Source organism: Triticum aestivum, chromosome 2A (genome assembly GCF_018294505.1).
Source record: "Triticum aestivum cultivar Chinese Spring chromosome 2A, IWGSC CS RefSeq v2.1, whole genome shotgun sequence".
Taxonomy (NCBI): domain Eukaryota; kingdom Viridiplantae; phylum Streptophyta; class Magnoliopsida; order Poales; family Poaceae; genus Triticum; species Triticum aestivum.
In genome coordinates this window covers 614757231-614775940 of record NC_057797.1, presented here as the reverse complement: position 1 = coordinate 614775940, position 18710 = coordinate 614757231, and the positions used below count along the sequence as shown (strand labels likewise).

Sequence of the window (18710 nt, the reverse complement as noted above, 5' to 3'; positions counted from 1 at the left end):
CGCAGTCAGAATCTGGTGCCCCCGTGGCGGGTGGCGCAACGCAGGGTCGGTCCGGCTTGCCATGGCAACGCCGGGGAAGGCGCGGGAGGAGGCATCCGAAGAAGGCACCTTCCGTCTCTTTGGCCGGGACCGGGGCCGGGGAGTCCTGTTCGACGCCCGTGCTCATACGGCGAGCGCAGATGGGTGCAGAGGTTTTTCCGGCGACCACTGCAGAAGTAGCAGCGGCCGCGCCACCCGGGTCGACGGCCAGGAGGGCCAAGGAGCGGAAGGCCGAAACAGAAACCTTGGGTGATTCCGGCGAGTCGCGCCGTCAGCAACTCGGGCGGCTCACTTGATTTTGTTTTGTTTTGAATTTTCCGAAACAGCTTTGATTTTGTATGACTGTAAGCGGCATGTAATGTTTGGTAGTCAATTACTCAGGAGGCGGGGAGTATTAGGTACTCCTATTTGTTTGTACGAAAGTTATACTGCCCCCTTCAGAGTTGCCTTGTGAAATAACCTGCAAAAGTCAGATTTTTTTTGTGGACAAAATCATCTCTTCCTTTATTCATTCATAACGATCGTATCATCGTTTACGTTGAAGGGTATCACCGCCTCCGGGGCGGAATCCATCCAGACATTTTGAGAAGAAAAAGGACATAGCCTATTCTGTTCTCGGCTATCCTATCTAGTTCGTGCGCAATTTCATTACTCTCTCTATCACAATGTACAATGTTCATATAAGGAGTACATGAGTAAAATCAAGAGCCATGAAAAAGCAATCATCAATCAAAAATGACAAAAGTCCGAACCTAATTAACTGAACACACGCATCATAACCTAAATTCCATATAAGGAGCCTACGGTGCTTAGACTAAATATATAGTTAGGCTTGGACGCTTGGTACAATGCAATGGACTTATTGCTTATAGTAAAATAAACTGAGTTTTTCTTAAGTATCAACTACTTAGCTTCATAGAAGTGGGGTCTATTTAAGCATCTATCCTCTACAAATAAGCAACTATATTTAAAGAAAAACTGGTTTATTCGTCTAATCAATTCCTTGAGCACCTTACATTGTACAAGGCATATACTCTGCATACTTCTGATCGATGAGTTGCTTGTAAATTATATACATATTTTGTCATTTCATCATCTACACACGACACAGGGCAAAAATTGTTAGGAACTCACATTTGCCCAAAAACATCTTAGCCTTGTTTAGAAGAGGGTGGAGTATGAGCAGGGCTTGCTGCATCTCTCATACAACCGGCTTTCGTCTCATTTTTATAGATAAAACGACGTCATTTACTGCTGTAGGTGCATCTAATTCTCCTTGAGAGTTTTGGAGATTGGTGGGCAAAAGAGTTAAGTAACTAATGTGTTTGTGAGTATACACAGGAAGTAGGTCCCCGAGGAGTTTAGAGATGATTGCATTTCGTGCGAAAGATTACCCCTAAAAATTGTGACGACAAGCAATAGTTTTGCTATGCTATTCGAGGAATAATTGGCTAGAACGAGAAAATGAAGCGGACGTGAGGACAGTAGTTTGTTTTCTAGTTTCATTTTCTCTATATTTGAGTCATATGGCAAACCGTACTATTAAGTGGGTACATGTGATAATTGAGATTTAGGTTGCTGTTGTTGCTCAATCAAAAACCTATTTTTTTAAAGTGAAGACGGGAGAAATCTCTTCGTGGATAGTGATTATTCTCTGAGCCCGAGACGATGTTCTTCGAGACTTAGAAAAAGAATCATTGGTAGTTGAGTCAACTTGACTTGTTCCTCAAGTAAGTCACGAGCTGTCTTTGAAATCCGACCGTTATGCCACATGTCGGTTATCCATAAGTGGCCAATGTCCTTATTGGTCATTTCGCACCTCGGGATCGCTTCCGCCTATAAATAGCCCCGCATCCCAACCTAAGACGGCTCGCCACTCCATTTAATTTGACAAGACATTGTCTGAACAACCTATTTCTCCTAGAGAATTGAGAGAATCCTAAGAGAGAAAATCTCAAAGCCTAAATATGTTAAGTGATTGAGCATTGAATATACAACAGACGTGTCTTTTTCTATTACTGTAAGATCAACACATAGTACACAAATTAAACAGTTCTACCAACTTGAAACTTTAGTGCAGATCAAACATACAAGAACAGTAACCTCTTGCGCACAAAACTTCGATATACCCCTTAGCCAATTAGGTACTGGATATTTGTTTGTACAAAATTGTGATGTGCTTACAACAGATGGTGATTACTTACTTTGGCGCCGTTTCCTTGTGAAAATCGTCCGGGCTTTAGTCTTTTTGGACTACGAAGTCAGCCGGGTTTCATCCGTAGTCTTGTTGTAGTGCACACCGTCAGCCATTGTTGTTCTAGGTCGTCACGTCCTGGGACTGCCTCATGATGCAGTCATTAAACTGGGACCCGACCCAATGCTTGGGATCCCATCGATTCTAGGCCGCGGTGACCGTGGAAGCCGGCGAGTGCGGAACATATAGCAGCGGCAGAGCGAAGAAACCCTCTCCACGGACTCCCGGTCGCTCGCCCAAAACCTTCGCCCCCCGTTCGATCCCGCCGGCCGCCGCCCGTCCCACGCCCAGACCGCCGCGACGCTTCTCAATCCCCAGCTCTCCGACTCCGGGCACCGCCGCCTTTGATCCCCACCCCGCCGCAAAACCCTCCCAAATCCCAATGGCAGCATCCCAGAAGCCAACAGAAAGGGTGGTGTCGTTGTGTACCCCGACGACGGCGGAGACCATGCTCGTGTTCGATATCGCCGGGTACAGCCTGCACAAGGGCATCGGCGCCGGCAAATTCATCCAGTCCAACCCCGTCTCTGTTGGCGGCTACGAGTGGTGCATACGCTACTACCCTGACGGAGACGCAAGCAAGGAGAGCGAGGACCACGTGTCGGTCTACCTGGAGCTCCTGACCAAGGGCGCCAAGGCAAGGGTGATCTACGACCTGAGGCTGGTCAACCATGAAATCGATCTGACCACGGGGAGGTGCTGCCCGAAATTGCCGACAGAGTTCGACTCCCTCGACGCATCCATCCTTGGGAGAAACAAGCAGCTCAAGAAGAAGAGAAGCGAACTAGAGAAGTCTCCATTCCTGCGGGATGACCACCTCATGATCGAGTGTGCCCTCACTGTGATCAAGGAACCACTTGTGGAGGAGACCGTTAAAATCCGGGTGCCACCCTCAGACTTGGCAGATAATCTTGGAAAATGGCTAGAGACGAAGGAGGAAACAGATGTGACATTCAATGTTAGAGGGGAGACCTTCCATGCGCATAAGATCTTGCTTGCGATGCGGTCACCGGTCTTCAAGGCCCAGCTCTATGGACCGATGGGAGACAGGACGGCGCGGAACATAACCGTGGAAGATATGCAGCCTGATGTTTTCAAGGACTTGCTTGACTTCATCTACTGTGATAAGTTGCCTTCCCTGGACAACCCCGATAAGGAGAATGACGAGATGGTTAAGCATTTACTGGTGGCTGCAGATCGCTATGCCATGGAAAGGATGAAGATGATATGTGAAGCCGTTCTCTGGAAAAGTCTTACTGTCGAGACTGTCGCGTCCACGTTAGCTCTGGCTGATCAGTATCATTGCAGCGGGCTCAAAGATACTTGCATTGAATTTGCCATCTCTTGTAATAGAATGGGTGGTGTGGTTGCAAGCCAAGGGTATGTGCACTTGAAAAGATCATGCCCTGCTGTCTTAGGAGATATCCTGGAGAGAGTAACGAAGTCTCCCAAAGTTTAGTGTGCTCATTCCGAGGTAAACTTGGATTAGTTAGGTTAGTTAACATGTTGCCACCTGAGATGAAGTCGTCTCTCTTATCCTCAGTTGTCACTTATAGAGATCTTTTCGAGGAGCAACTAAATCTTGGAGATTTTAGTATGCTCATCTTGGATTCATGTGTTAGCTTAATTACCTGTACTACTTGATACATGACCATCTGAGATGAATCTGTTTTATATCTGCTATATATTTGATTTCTCTTTTTCTTAAAGGTGGGGACCCTTCGAATTCGTTGTCATTTACTTACCTTGCTCTTAAGTATATAGCATATATATATATATATATATATATATATATATATATATATATATAGGGTCGCGCTATTCGTCACCCTGGGTGAGGAATAGTTATTCTTCACTCCCCTTTTATTTTACCATCAATGCACCGTAATTTTACGTTTCGTAAGTTTTGTCTTATTTCCGACGCAAAAAGAGACCGTAAAAAAGTATATAATCGCCGTAAAAAATATTTTATGTTATGTAAAATTACAAACGTAAAAACATAGTCTAAAATACGCATAAACTGCAAATTTTCTTGTCTTATGACCTATATTTTTATTTTCTTATGTCAAATTTTATGTAGTGAATCTATAGGAATGTAACTATTTGAATTCCAAACGTAATTTAATTATGAAATAATCATAAAATTACCTCAGGTGAAGAATAATTTATTCTGCACCCTGGGTGATGAATAGTAATACTATATATAGGCGAAATTGTGGATATCAAAACTGACCCTGGTAAGGACTATCTTGGCCGCAGCTGCCTCCTCGTGATTCGTGTGTGCGCGGGAGGGACCAAAACTCCCGTGGCTTTTCGCAAATTTTGAGCGCTCCTTTCTCTGCTACAATGTCAGACAGGAAAGCTTTTCAGCAGACGGGACCTCAACCAGGGTCAGAGGATGGGGACCAAGGCACAGCCACCACGCACCGAATCAAATACTAGATGAGAACCTTTTGGCAAAACGGAATCTTAGGTGGTCCATCTAACCGACTACGCCAACGGTGTCCAGGAGGATTTTTTTTTTGCCGCTCGGGACAGCGTGTGGCTCTCGATTTTTTGTCCTCTCAGTTTTTGTCCAAATACTACTACTTACTTAGTACCACTGTCATACAGAATTGCTGCCAACTATCTTCAAATGAAGATAATTTTGTGAAGCACATGACCATGACTGGCCGTGAATGGCGCGGTTCGCCGAAGTGGCCCACGTGGGGCTCGTTGCCAAGTGGAGAAGACGCGTCCTCGACGTCAAGCTCTGCGCCAAGAAGGCCAAGACGACACCAAGATGTCACTGGGCATCCAAAATGGGTAGCCGGGGTCCTCGTAATCTAGCTGGTGGCGAGCGAGCCCATCAGGCCATCGCCTCCTCCACCCGCTTCCTCCGTGCCGCACTTTGCCTCGCCGTCGCACAGTCGCAGGGTCCTCATCTAGCAGCACGGCTCCATCCTTCATCCGTTTTGGACAGCCGGGGCTCCGTGGCCGGTGGCCATGGTGTGTGGGTGCTCTTGATCCGCGATGTGCCAGTCTCACGCAGCCCACTCGAGGCAGCACCATCTCAGCGCTCTCTCCTCCCCGAGGCCAGAGGAGCAACGACGCAGCCCTCGCCGTCCATGCCTCCCTGCCGAATCATGTGTTGTTTGATAATCTGTTTGTGTCTCCTCGAATCATGTGTTCATTGATAATCTTGTTTGTCTCCCCGTCGAATCATATGTTGTTTGCTAGCACATCCACTGCGTCTGAGGGTAGAACTACTGTCTCGTCAGGCACGTGAACTTAACTGAAGATTTTCCAAAGAAACATTACACTGAACCATAGAGCTGACAGGAAGAGATTACGTAGCACTACCATTCAGGTATCTTCCGTGGAAACGCTAGCAGCACATCCATACTAGGAGACCAAACTGCCCATCCGTCATCCGTCATCGGTTTGACAAGATTAGCAAACATCGGCAAGCCAAAGTCTCGAAATTTTTGTGATAAAATGGGTAACATATGTAGACAGAGAAAAAACTTGTTTTTGATTTTTACTTGACCAGTTCAATCGGATACAAGAGTCTAAAGCCAAACACAATCCAAAATGAAAGCAAAACTTCTTCAGATTTAATGTTTAAGCAGATCAACTAGGAAACATCTGTTAGATATAAACCGTGACGGGTATGCACCCAGAGTCCGTGTGGTGTTCAACCACACAGTAATGATGAGATGCGACAGACCAAAATGGAATGGGGGAATCCTGTCTTTTCAAATCTCAGTCTGTCAAACTTGGACGTTTTGTACAAATATATGGCTGCATTGAACGATGCAGTTGGCAACAGTTTGCCGTTTTCGCTATCCACGCTTCGAAAGATTGAGTCTGCCCTTCCTATTTGATAAACCGATCACGAGACCCTGTTTTTGACCCTGCTAGTTCTCAGCTCCGACGCAACAGCGCTAGCTCCAAAAAAACATAAATACATATAGCTGACAGAACTAGCTGTCCTGCAACATCGCTAGCTCAAGAGAAAGTTCAGAGCACTAGCTGTACCTGGACTGAAAGAGAAACGTAACACATAATATTGTGTCGTCTGTATAAATAAAAAATAGAGAAAAGCATATACCTTGAGGAATTGAGGTAGCAGAGCCTGGTGAGCTGCTGGACTGAAGTAGCCGCCCAGCTACGACCGCCACGGTGGACGGTTTTTTCAAATAAAAAAGTCTATCCAAAAGTTTTAATAAAATTGAATTTTTTTTCCATGGAAACTTATATGGGTTCCGCACGAACATGTGAAAATTCGTTTGAAAAAATTGTGATTTGCGGGCTGTAAAAAATAAAATTCCAACACAACAACATAAAAAGGTGGCCCCATTTTGAAAGTATGTATTTTTGTCTTTTTTGTGTACGCCATGTGTGAAAGCATAATGTTTTTCATATACATGGTATACAAGTGTATATGTGTTCACATTTTTTTTGAAAATTCGCACTTTGTGGAAATTAGTATTTTGAAACCAGCCACCATGAGGGTCGACCACCGTTGGCATTTTACGTCCGCTTTTTAAAACCTTGGTCCAGACAATGCAAAATGAAGGATCCATGTAATCTAAATGATACATCGATGCTATAGCACCCTGGTTCAGACTTGGAGTGAGTAGGTGGGTTCGCATTGAAGAACCGTCGAAACTACACTTGGAACTGAAATACGATTTGCAAAGAACCGACATTCGACCTTCACGGAATCGGACGAGGTGACATGGAGTGAGTAGGTGGGCACGCGATGAAGAACCGTCGAAACTACACTTGGAACTTGAATACGATTTGCAAAGAACCGACATCCGACCTTCAGGAACCGAACGAGGTGACATAGAGTGAGTAGGTGGGGTTCGCGATGAGGAACCATCGAAACTACACTTGGAACTGAGATACGATTTGCAAAGAACCGGCGCCCGACCTTCATGGAATCAAAAGAGGTGACATGGAGTGAGTAGGTGGGTTCGCAATGAAGAACCGTCAAAACTACACTTGGAACTGTAAATACGATTTGCAAAGAACCGGCATCCGACCTTCACGGAACCGGACGAGGTGACATGGACTGAGTAGGTGGGCACGCGATGAAGAACCGTCAAAACTACACTTGGAACTTGAATACGATTTGCAAAGAACCGACATCCGACCTTCAGGAACCGAACGAGGTGACATAGAGTGAGTAGGTGGGGTTCGCGATGAGGAACCATCGAAACTACACTTGGAACTGAGATACGATTTGCAAAGAACCGGCATCTGACCTTCAAAATTTTGCCGATCACGGTTGGGCATTGACGCATGAACACAAACCTAGACTTTGCTTCAGTTAAACATGTACGTGCGCTTATGTGCGTCAAACTAGGACCATTCCGTAGAGCGCTGGGTAAACCAAATTGGGTTAGTAACATACAGTAGAAACCGAACCCAGGAACTAAATTTATCAAACTACCCAATCTCTAGCCTGCGGAGAAGACCAAGGATCAAATCAACCAGATCATGAACCAGAGAAGACCAAGACCAAGGACCAAGGCGGACGACCATCTCCTTTTCGGGGCCGCGTGAGACGAGCTCTGGGTCAACATATTGAGAGGTGTAGGATTCAGATCCACTATCCGCCACACAGGAGAAGAGGATATATCGCCGGACATTAGCTTGTGGGCGGAGGGGAGTGGACCGAAGTAGAATGCGGCTAGGCGTCCGATATCGGCCCCACATATGGATTGGATATGAGGAGTGTCGGTAAGTCCGCGCATTTGGGCCGGATATGGGGACCTTGGTTGGGTGGCAGTGTTTTGTCCGGACACTGATCGGGCAGCCAGTTCAGGTGTTTACGAACGGATATGGTGTCTGGTTGTAGATGTTCTCACGCAATAAGGTCTGGTCCGCAAATGAAAATCTGTAGCTATAAGAAAAAAATAATTTTATGTTTCGTGTTTTTTTCTCAATCGAAAGAAGCAGTTATGTCATTAACATCATTTTTATTTGGACTTATTTTAGAATGTCATTTGGTGCAGGTCCTCCGCAAGTGCAAGCCCTTCCCTGATCGCCATGGCTTCTAGCGTCTCCGGGTCTCCGATGTGCCTCAGAATCAAAGCTGACGCTCCCAAGAACACACCATCCGGGCTTCTACAGATTGCCCCCACGGCCCCAAATCTTGCATGCCTGGGAGCTGCCGCATCTACATTTATTTTCACACATCCCGTGGCCGGGGCCTGCCACTGGGTTGGCCTCGTGGCTTTCACACGGTCTTTCGAGGCTCACCTGCATTGATATGTCTCAGATCATCTAGAAAGCTTGTGATGAATCCGTTAATGGAGTGGGGCGACTAGAAAATGTCCTCATAGATCGCTTTCCTACGAGCTCGCCAAATTGCCCACATGATGACGATCATATGCGCAAACATATCTCTGCTCAGAGCATCACTCATAGCGAAGAGCCAATCCTTGGGGTGTTCTTCCATTCTATCCACTAAGTGATGAACCAACTCCTCCGGAGCTAGGGCCCAGACACTGCTTGACATCGGACACATAAAGAGGGCATGTCTCCACGAATCAACCGCCCCGCACAAGGGACACATCTTTGATCAAGACTTCTTTACCTGCTGAGGACAACAGTTTCTCCATCCAGCCTTTGATCTTCTCCCAAACACGGTCCCTCAAATATTTGAACGTGCCATTTTTTGAGCGTCCCACATCGGTGGGCATACCTAAATAGCGTTCATTCAAGGTCTCCTTGTGCACATGTAAGGTGTTTTTGATGGCTTCCTTCAAAGCAGCCTGACAAGACTTGCTGAAAAAAATCGAAGACTTCTCATGATTGATTCTTTGCCCCGAAGCTGCACAGTAGGTCTCAAGCAAGTTTGATGCCACATCTGCACCCTCTACATTGGCCTTGAATAGCAACAGGCTGTCATCTGCAAACAACAAGTGGTTAACGGTGGGAGCCGTTGGGGCCACCTGAATACCTGCAAACGATGACGAAGAACTGGATTTAAGGAGGCACGAAAGGCCCTCTGCTGCAATCAAGAATAAGTAGGGGGAGATTGGATCTCCTTGCCGGATCTCCTTGCACCACCCATACGTGATAAAATGGATGAGGGGGAGGGAAAAAAGGCTCTAGTTGCTCAGTACACTACTTCACGCATGGACCTCTTTTTTCTCTCTCTCAGCCACGTCCAGAACTCTCGATAATCCCTCCACCTCCCCATTAATTTCTCTTACCTCACCCCACACGTGGCCCTCACCTCTCTCTCTCTCTCTTCTCCCCAGATCTGAATCACGCCATTCTCAATCTCTCGCTCCTGTACTCACTTCCTCCACCGCACCACGCCGATCCTCCTCTCACATGAGTCGCACCAGCGCCATCGATTTGGAGCACCGGCTGCTCTCTACCTCCAGATCTGGTGAGGCCACCTGACGATGAGGAAAATGACTCGGGCCCCTATCCTCTTCTGCGAGCAACGAAGACAGTGGTGAGCCCCATGCCTCGACTGAGGAGACGACGACAACGAAGACAGGGGCTGCAGGCGCCCTGCACGGTGAGGCTGTGAGCTGGTGTTCTATTTTTTTTGTGGGCCTATTTTTTTTCATGTTGTGGCTGTGAGCCAGTGGTTTGGGTTGGTGCTAGACTTTCTTCTTTCTGTGAAGTCGTTAAATCTGGTCCTTTCCCCTTTATATTTTATCTAAAACTATATATCTCAGACTTTTTTTTGTGAATCAACGGACATTTTTTAACAACCTTTTGAATTCTGTACAACTTTGATCGAATGTAAAGCTGAATGAATACTTCCGTTTGGACGTTGCATTGAATCGGTCCTGAAAATAAGGTTCCAGTTAGTTGACGTTTTCATTGTTTTATGGCGTGGCTTCAGTGTGGAGCATGTGCTGTCTTGTAGTATAAGTTTGGCAAAAAAGAAATGAGTGCAAAAGACAAAATAAAACTACAGACCAGATTACGGTTACGGTTCCTGATTAGTGTTATCGGATCCCACACTGCCCATCTAGATACTTTATAGAACTGTACGTAGGGTAGGAGCGTAGTTTATCTATAATAAAGTAAATAAAGTCAAAAGGACTATTACAACCAGGGGGAAACGGGGCCGTAACGTATATTCACACATGGAACTTTAGCATCACTAAAAACAAAAAAATTGGAACCGTCACTAGAGGCCCGTGACACAACTATGCCAGGAGACACTGACGGTCCAGCAGCAACAGACTTTGAGCCAGAACCTTTTGCACAGAGTTGTCAGTATGTTGGACAGTTGTAGATGCAAAATAAATTAGATGTGGAGAGAGAAAAGGAAGTGGTCTGAGCCAAAGGTTCTGATCTCAACGCATGAACCTACGGTTCCGATAGTTGTGACCCACGTACGTTCTGGTAGGGAATCTCATATATATATATATATATAGGAAAATGGGTTAGTACTCCTAGGAGTACATACTCCCATGCCCGTGTCTCTCCTTTATTACGTGGGAAAAATTCAGCCGAAACGACCAAACTCATTGCTCCGATTTTCTAGGTGTTTTTATATGCATCGTTGGACCATCCTATCAATTTGAGTCCTTATCCATCTATCCCGTCATCTCATTTGTGGCCTGCGGTGGCAGCAGCGACAACGGCGACGGCTGGCATGACAGCGACTGCGACGGACTACATCACCCTCCAAGAGAAGGAGCTCGCTCGGCAGCAGCCTCCATTGGCAGTTGTTCATCCTCTCATTGATTGGATCCAGTCTTCTGAGAATTAGTATTCAATCTGCTGCAGATCTTTTGAGAAACACAAAAGAGGATCTGATGTAATACAAAAGGAGCATGATCCATTTTATTCCAGAGGTACGTTCATGTGTTATCAGTTGGGGTCCAGCTTTCATTCTGACGACAACTTCTCCATCTCCCCAACAACAAACAGTATTTCTTGTGGATAAGTGGCGGAGGGCGGAGGCCACGGTACACATGATGTTCTTGGTCACCGACCATCCTCTAGGTGTTGACCTGAAGTAATTGTTTTTTGTATCTATCCTACATGATTTCTGCAAGCGGTTTCCTTTTGCCATTTTTTGTGACCTGTGGAAGTGATGAATGTTATATCTACCGAGCAGTAGCATCGATGGCCAAGGGTGCAGCGCAAAGATGACAGCGGCCGATGGCGGTCTGACCTCCTGTAATCAAGCACATGTCGTGACGCAAACTTGAACGTGTTCACATAGCCACCGCTGATGCATATACATGAATGCTTTATCATGTACTGTATGAATGGAACGACTATAGCAGGTTTCTTTGCACTTTTGCAAACAAGCCATTTTTGTTACCAGTGATCAAACATGTACATACTTCTTATTACGTGTATACGTATACTCTTTTTTGGTGAATAAATTCTTATGCGAGCTTACCATACTAAATTTTCTTTTTCTTAATAACACAGTATATACTCTTTGATAAAAAAGTATATAATTGATAAATAATGTGGTATATACTCTCGGATACAAAAATAACATATATACTCAATCACAATTTTGCAATATATACTCTCTTGTATAACGAAGACATATATTTCCTCACAGATGATGTAAGTATATACTTCTTTAGAAAAAAAGTATATACTCCCTCAGAAAAGATGTGTTGCATACTCTCCCATAAGATATTAAGTATATACTTCCTCACAAATGAAGCTGCACGCACTTACTCACAACATGTAGTATATACTTCCTCAAAAAAGATCAGGTATATGCACTTTCATAAAACAGAAGCATATACTTCTTTAAAAAAATGTAGTATAAACTATCTTGTAGAAAAATAGAGTATATACTATCTCACGACAGAAGCATATACTCCCATATCTACAGAAATAAAAAAGTATAATACTCAATACAATAGGATCAGAGTAGTGTAGACCCGTCAAACAACTAACAAACAGATTAGATAAATAGATTAGCATGCACCGTTCCTTCTTTTTAGAGAGTAGCTACGCATACAAACTAAATTTGTTAGTCTTTTTTACTAATTAGCACGTCCACACCTTTAAACCTTATCCATTGTGAGTGAAAGTACATACTCTTGGGAGTACAAAAGAGGAGTCATATATATATATATATATATATATATATATATATATATATATATTCAATCGACCGAGCGACAGACCGGTCCAACCAATTCACAATCGCTATAAGATTACGTTTCATCGATGTAATTTTACATCAATGAAAACAGTTGGGCGGTAGCTACATGCTAGCCCACTCCCCTGTGCCTTTTCCAATCAAAGGCGAGCACAGTTACAAAATAAAATTATATGCGAGCAGTTCTCACTCGACGGCAACGTTCCTCTCTCTCTCCCCCGGCCCCCCCTCCTATCTCGCGATTGCGGAGTCGGCAGCAGCGACGACACCGGAGGAACGACCCGGAGGTAACGGCTACCTCTCTCGCCCGTGGAGTGCTTCCCTTTCCCGCTCTCATGCGGCAGCGACCCGGAGGCGATGTCGTCGGTGCAACGATCTGGCGCGAGCTCGGCGATGTCAACGGCCTTCTCCGGCGTCCTCTCCACCTTCGGCGGTCTTCTCACCGGTATGACCTTCCTCCTCCTCTTCTTCCCCTCTCGTCCTCCATGAACTTCTGAATTTCTAGGGTTAGGGTTATGGATTTTCGGGAGCGGTGCAACCGTGCAGGGGAGGAGGATGAAGATCAAGAAAGGAAAGGAAAGAAAATCAGGAGCTTGCCTACTACCTACCAGGAAGCGGGTGATGAAGGTGATGGTGGAGACACGCTCCCATCGGTGGATTAAATTCAAGGAGGTGGAGATCATGGAGGATGAGAAGAAGGCTATGTGGATTCAGTCTTCGATTGAGCTGAGATTAATTTTTGTTTGTTGTAGGACATGTGAATCCCCTCTGTGATTTAGCTTTTGTGTAAAATTCACGAATTTGCATCCTTTTAGCTATAAATGTTGCTCCTGATTTAACTGAATGTTAGTAATAATGTACATAAAGAATTAGCCTGTATCTAGCTGACAATGCCAATTATCTTGAAATTCGTTAATCAATTTTTGCATAAACTTATGAGGTAATTTCTTGAATTAAAGATGGTTCACTTTACGAGGAATTTTGTTTTATAGTATTCTTGAGATAAATTTCGAAGTGATGATGCTAACTTTATGTTGAATGTATTAGGTAAATGAAGAATCAGAATTCTGCCATCAAATTTAGGAGTCGAACAAGATGTTTGCAAGGGACTTGGAGATGAGGGAACACTACAGAAAAGAAAATGGCAATGTTTGTACCCACGGTAAGACACATAGGCATATATACTCACCATAAGCTGGATGAAAGAATACATTTTACCATTTAAACATGCCAGTCGTCCTCACCAATGGTGTTCCGTGACTCCGAGTTCGCCTTGATGTACCCAGGTACCGCTCAGCCCATGAAGAATCTACTTATTGCTAATATGATTAAGGCTTGTGATTAATCCGTTTTCCTGAATTTGTTCAGAGGGCAAATTATCAAAGTTGCTAGATGCCAAATTCGGTCTGTTTTCATTGCACGTAAAAATTGTTTCTTCCATTAGCAAATATTTCAATTTTATGTCTCTGTTTTCTTCTTCAATCTGCAAGGAACTCAAAGATAGTTATACATTTACTAACGTGCATTCTAGTCCATAAATTGTTTGGGCAATGCACACAAAAAGATGTACATGTTTGGGGGTACAAACTTTAGTTTCTTTTGAGGCTTATGAATTATGTTGAATTTTGTAGTTAACAAATAGCTTGCTTTCTCTACGCAAAAGAAAAGGAAGTTGCTAGTTGTACTAGCAACATGTATCGAGATCTTCCCGCAATGCTAGGATTTTGAGTTTTCCCATTTAAATTTAGGGTGCAATTCTTGCTTCTGGTCATCATTAGAATTACTTAGTGTTAATTTCTTTTTCACCAGCAAATCCCTATGGTAATTTTCCGTTAATCATAAACTAGATGGTACAAACAAACAAGGAGCAAAGACTCAATAAGGTTACACCAGGAGCCACGAAAACTTAATTAAAAACTAGAGCACTAAAGCTGGTCCAGTGAGGAGCTCGGTGCCTATAGAAACCAAAAGAGAAGGGCAAGACAGAGACCAATTACTTAGTGTTAATAGTCTTATCTTGTGTGTACATCATGCTATTCTCTGTTCAGCTTAATGCATGTCCAATATAATTATTCAGTAGGCTATATGAGTAATTTAATTTTCTTGTTTTGTGCACTTTGGAGCAACTCGTGGTTACTAGCAGTTTCGAGTTAAGAATTATTTCAATTGCAATGAGGTACATAGTGACCCTCTTTCTGGCTGTATATCTTCGTTGTTTTGGTTGAACTGGCATAAACCTAATTCGTAACGTTGATGTGTTTCCTTTTGCTTTTCCTTTCGCTAGGAAGCCATGACATTTACTTGGTGCCAATCATTAATTAATCAATTTCAATGTCCCCATAATAGAGGATTGGTATTGATTTGCATTGGCTTAACTACCGAGGACAAGTGTTTCCCTTTCACCCTAATAGTGGTTGATTTGCTCCTTTGAAGGAGGCCTACATTATGCTAAATGTCTATATGAGCAAGAGAAGTAGTCGCAATCAGTTAGCATTTTTTATTCTTATGCCATATCTTCAGAAATTCTTAACATGGAATACATCATATATTTATCTGTATGTAGCTAATGCTTCTTTGCTTAAATCTTATGTTTGTTAAATGTTAGCAGGCAGAATCATTAACTACATACAGATAAATGTACGATGTATTCCATGTTAGGATTTTCTTAAGCTTGATTGCCACTACTTCTTAAGCTCATATGTGATAATGTGATCATGCAATTGTCTTGAGTTTAACTGAATCTTGTTATCAATTGTCATGTCCGACACATTTGTCTTGTACAGGAGTGCATTTCTGTATGTGATCAGATTTTCTTAGGCTTTATTGTTGACGGTCATGTCTGTTTGTAGTTGTCATGGCACCAAATATTTTTAGAATATTCTGCATTGATGATTTTTATCATTAATCCAATGCTACATAAATTGTTTATTGTTTTCAGGAATGTTTCCGCTGGTTTCGGCGCTCATCACTGTTGAGTCTCTTTTCGTGACCCAGAGTCTATTGCCAGGCCAGGGCCATCTTCTCTGCAAGTTATTTCAAGTACTTACTGTAATTGAAATGACGGTTATATGTGGTTTCGTGGCTGCCACTTGTGAATGCATTTGCCCGGATGTACTCTGTTCTTGAGTCCATGGCATCGAGTTCTTATGCCTGCCGATTGGAAACTTTTGTCCCTGCCACTTAATTATAACTCGCACATGGTTAGTTAGGGTATCTCAAATTATCAGCAGCCCATCTCGTCGTTCTCTTTTTTAATCTGAAAATTATTTCTTCCATTAAACTGAAGATACAACAGAATGAGCAAACTTTTTCTAGAGCTCGTGCAGATAGAGGTAATGTATGCAGGGGATTAAATAGTACGTGTCCACAACTACTGCATACTTCTCAGATAAATATAAAAAGTTGCACCCTGACGCATGGTTGTAGGCCACCCATCTTCAGATCAACCGAATTAAGCCACCAAGTAAACTAACCTCCACGATTGGCCTCCACGCTGTAAGATTACCTTACATGGCTAAAATCCTTACGTTCGCAAGTGCATCGTGGAGTTCAGGGCCGTAGGTGTGTGCCGTAAGTTTACAACGTCTGGTGCGGCTGGTTCAGGCTGAGGCACGTGGGGTGATGAAGGGGGTGGGGTGAGGAATAAGAATTCCTCACCCTGGGTGACGAATAGCACGACCATATATAAAACTCATTTTTTATACTTCCAGGAGTATGTACTTCAGTCTTAGTGGAGATTGATATACCCAATAGGAGCACTATCCAACCGTGGTGGTTACAAAAAAAAAAAAACTTTGCATACGTACCTAATGCCTAGAAGCTAGGAACGTCCACACCTTATCCAATTTTGAATCGCTGCTGTACCTGACGTTTTTAATTTTGGGTTTTCTTCCATGCAATGCATGCTACCACCGCAGATGTATTGTAACATAACTCTAAGTATATACTAATTGTTTACTTGGTTGAGTATATATATTTTTTCTCATTATGAGGGGTATATACCATATACTTACCTAGGTCTACTTTTTCTAAGGGAATATATACTTAATTTTGCTAATAGGGTGTACATTACTTATTTTTCAGCGAGTATATACAATTTTTTGTGATGCGGTATATGCCACATATTCTGCCAGGAGGGTGCATTATTTGGTGTGAGTAATTGAGCGAGTATCTTCTTTATTTTGCTGAAAGGATATATATTAGATTTTTATGAGGAGTATATACCATATATTCCACATTTTTGTGAGGAGTACATACCACATATTTTGCCAGGAGGGTGCTTTATTTGGCGTGGCTAATTAAGCGAGTATCTACTTTGTTTTGCTGAAAGGATATATGCTGGATTTTTGTGAGTATATACAATATATTCCGCATTTTTGCAAGGAGTATATACCATTATTGTGTTGGGAAGGATTATACTACTTTTTTAGTGAGTACATATTATTTTGCAGAGAGGGTATATACTGGTTTTTAGTGCATATATTAAATTGTTGAGTGCGACTTTTTTTGTGAGTATATGCATACTGTATTTTTTTCCGAAAAATAAGTATGAACTAAAAAAGAGTATATCATTTAGAATATAAGAATAAAATGGAGGTATTTTTTCTTTCAAATGTTGGTATGTTTCCACTTGAAAAAATAACAAGACCCAAATAACGAAATTATATACAGTACATGCGTCATTACACCATCTTGTTTTTTTATACGCATCTATCTTCATGCATGATTGATCCTTCCAGTTCTAGATCACAGTGTCGCGTGATTAGAGCTGCCAACAGAATCCCTTGAGTTTTGTAGGCGCAACCGTTCAAAACCTGATCCACATCTTGGTCGAAGAAGACGCGCGGCCAGCCGTGATAGCCCAACTCCCGTACAGGATCAGACGAGCTGTGTAGGTCAAACATGCGCAAGATACAAAGTAATCAATAGAACACTAGAACAGATGCATATAGTCTCATCATCCATTAATCCATGTACGCATGCATACGAATTAGCCAACATACCTTATCAAGATCAATGCCCATGAGAGAACCTGCATATTAGGCACCCCGTCGGCGGCCCCGTGGTGCACCTACGGCTAGTTAGGCCAGCCAGGGAGCAGCGAAGGATCTCGTCTCGTCGTCGTCGAACAGCTCGTCGACGCAGCAAGCTCGTTTGCGTCGCGACAACCGCCATCAGCTTGCTGCTTATTGGTGGACGCCACATCTAGTCTTCGTTGCTTGTTGCGGCTGCGTCATCCATCTTTTGTTTGGGATTTCAATCTAGACGTGTAGGTGGCTTATCCTCCCTATCAATACGGAACTAACTTTTTGAACTCCACCGGTTTAGCAGGTAATTAAATAACCAATTAATTAAAGGATAAGAAGCATGCGTGGAGAACAAAAAAACGCCACCTGCCATAGGAGTATGTACTTCTGGGTGTACTGACTCATTTTCCTATATATATATATATATATATATATATATATATATATATATATATTATACATGCGCTACAAACTAATGCACTTATAGAGGAAGGCTAAGTGATAAATTTTAATGAGAAAAAACTATAAAATCCTTTCTGTACATGATGTTTGAACTGCCAGCTCTGACTTGGATGATTATAATGTTTGTCAATTGGGTGTACGGTGTACTCTGTTGTAGACATGTAGTTGTAGGGCACACCATCACACGCAATCTCTCGTGGGCTCTAGCAGATTCTCCATGTCCGCAACCTTTTAAAAAGTTGAAGTTCACTCTAAATGATTTTGGAGGCTGCGAATAGTATGTGCAAATTAACTGGGTTGTGACGGTTTTTGCCCGGTTTTCCGCAAATTAACTGGGCAATTCTCTTCTTCTTAATTAATAAACGAGGCAAAACTTTTGCCTCCATTTCAAAAAAAAATAGTATGTGCAAATTCGCCTTATCCCGGTCTTAAAAAGAACCACCTCATGGGACCCACTCGTTGGTGGGACGTCTCTCTTTCTTTTCTGTCTTTTTTCCCACCCTCTCTCTCCTGCATGAACCACACTTCCCTCACCATCATTGCTGTTGCCGCAACCAAAGATCATGGAAGCAATGCCGATTTCAATGACTGCGCATGGTGGTGCGGAAGAGCCGCCAGCAACACTGCGCACACACCAGTCCTTGCACCAGCACACACTGGGTATGACGTGGTGCTGTAAATCCGACGGGAGGGAGAGCTGGGGATGGTGTCACGGGGCGGTGAGGAAGCCATGGGATGATGAGATGGAGCGGCGGAGAAATGGACAATGCGGTGGGGCATACGTTGGACTCCGGTGGCGGCGAGGGGAAGGGTGAGT

General features: G+C 43.5%; 1 protein-coding gene and 3 long non-coding RNA genes across 5 annotated transcripts; 3 read left to right on the top strand and 1 right to left on the bottom strand.

Annotated features, from left to right (window-relative positions):
* Positions 1–2438: 2438 nt before the first annotated feature.
* On the top strand, positions 2439–3862 carry LOC123185702 (BTB/POZ and MATH domain-containing protein 1-like). Its single transcript, XM_044597537.1, has one exon. It carries the CDS (start codon positions 2676–2678, stop codon positions 3750–3752), a length of 1077 nt encoding a protein of 358 aa, XP_044453472.1. The 5' UTR covers positions 2439–2675; the 3' UTR covers positions 3753–3862.
* A 5465-nt stretch (positions 3863–9327) lies between these two features.
* LOC123189763 (uncharacterized) lies at positions 9328–11677 on the top strand. Its single transcript, XR_006495981.1, has 2 exons — positions 9328–9824; positions 10897–11677. It is a non-coding gene; the product is annotated as an uncharacterized lncRNA (long non-coding RNA).
* Positions 11678–12430: 753 nt separating this feature from the next.
* Positions 12431–15568, top strand: LOC123189764 (uncharacterized). Of its 2 annotated transcripts, XR_006495983.1 has the most exons (3): positions 12433–12849; positions 12951–13690; positions 15343–15568. It is a non-coding gene; the product is annotated as an uncharacterized lncRNA (long non-coding RNA). The 2 variants fall into 2 exon arrangements; XR_006495982.1 differs by having other exon boundaries at positions 12431–12849; positions 12951–15568.
* A 1414-nt stretch (positions 15569–16982) lies between these two features.
* Positions 16983–17668, bottom strand: LOC123185701 (uncharacterized). Its single transcript, XR_006493472.1, has 2 exons — positions 17408–17668; positions 16983–17291 (listed from the first exon to the last, which is right to left on the bottom strand). It is a non-coding gene; the product is annotated as an uncharacterized lncRNA (long non-coding RNA).
* Positions 17669–18710: the final 1042 nt, after the last annotated feature.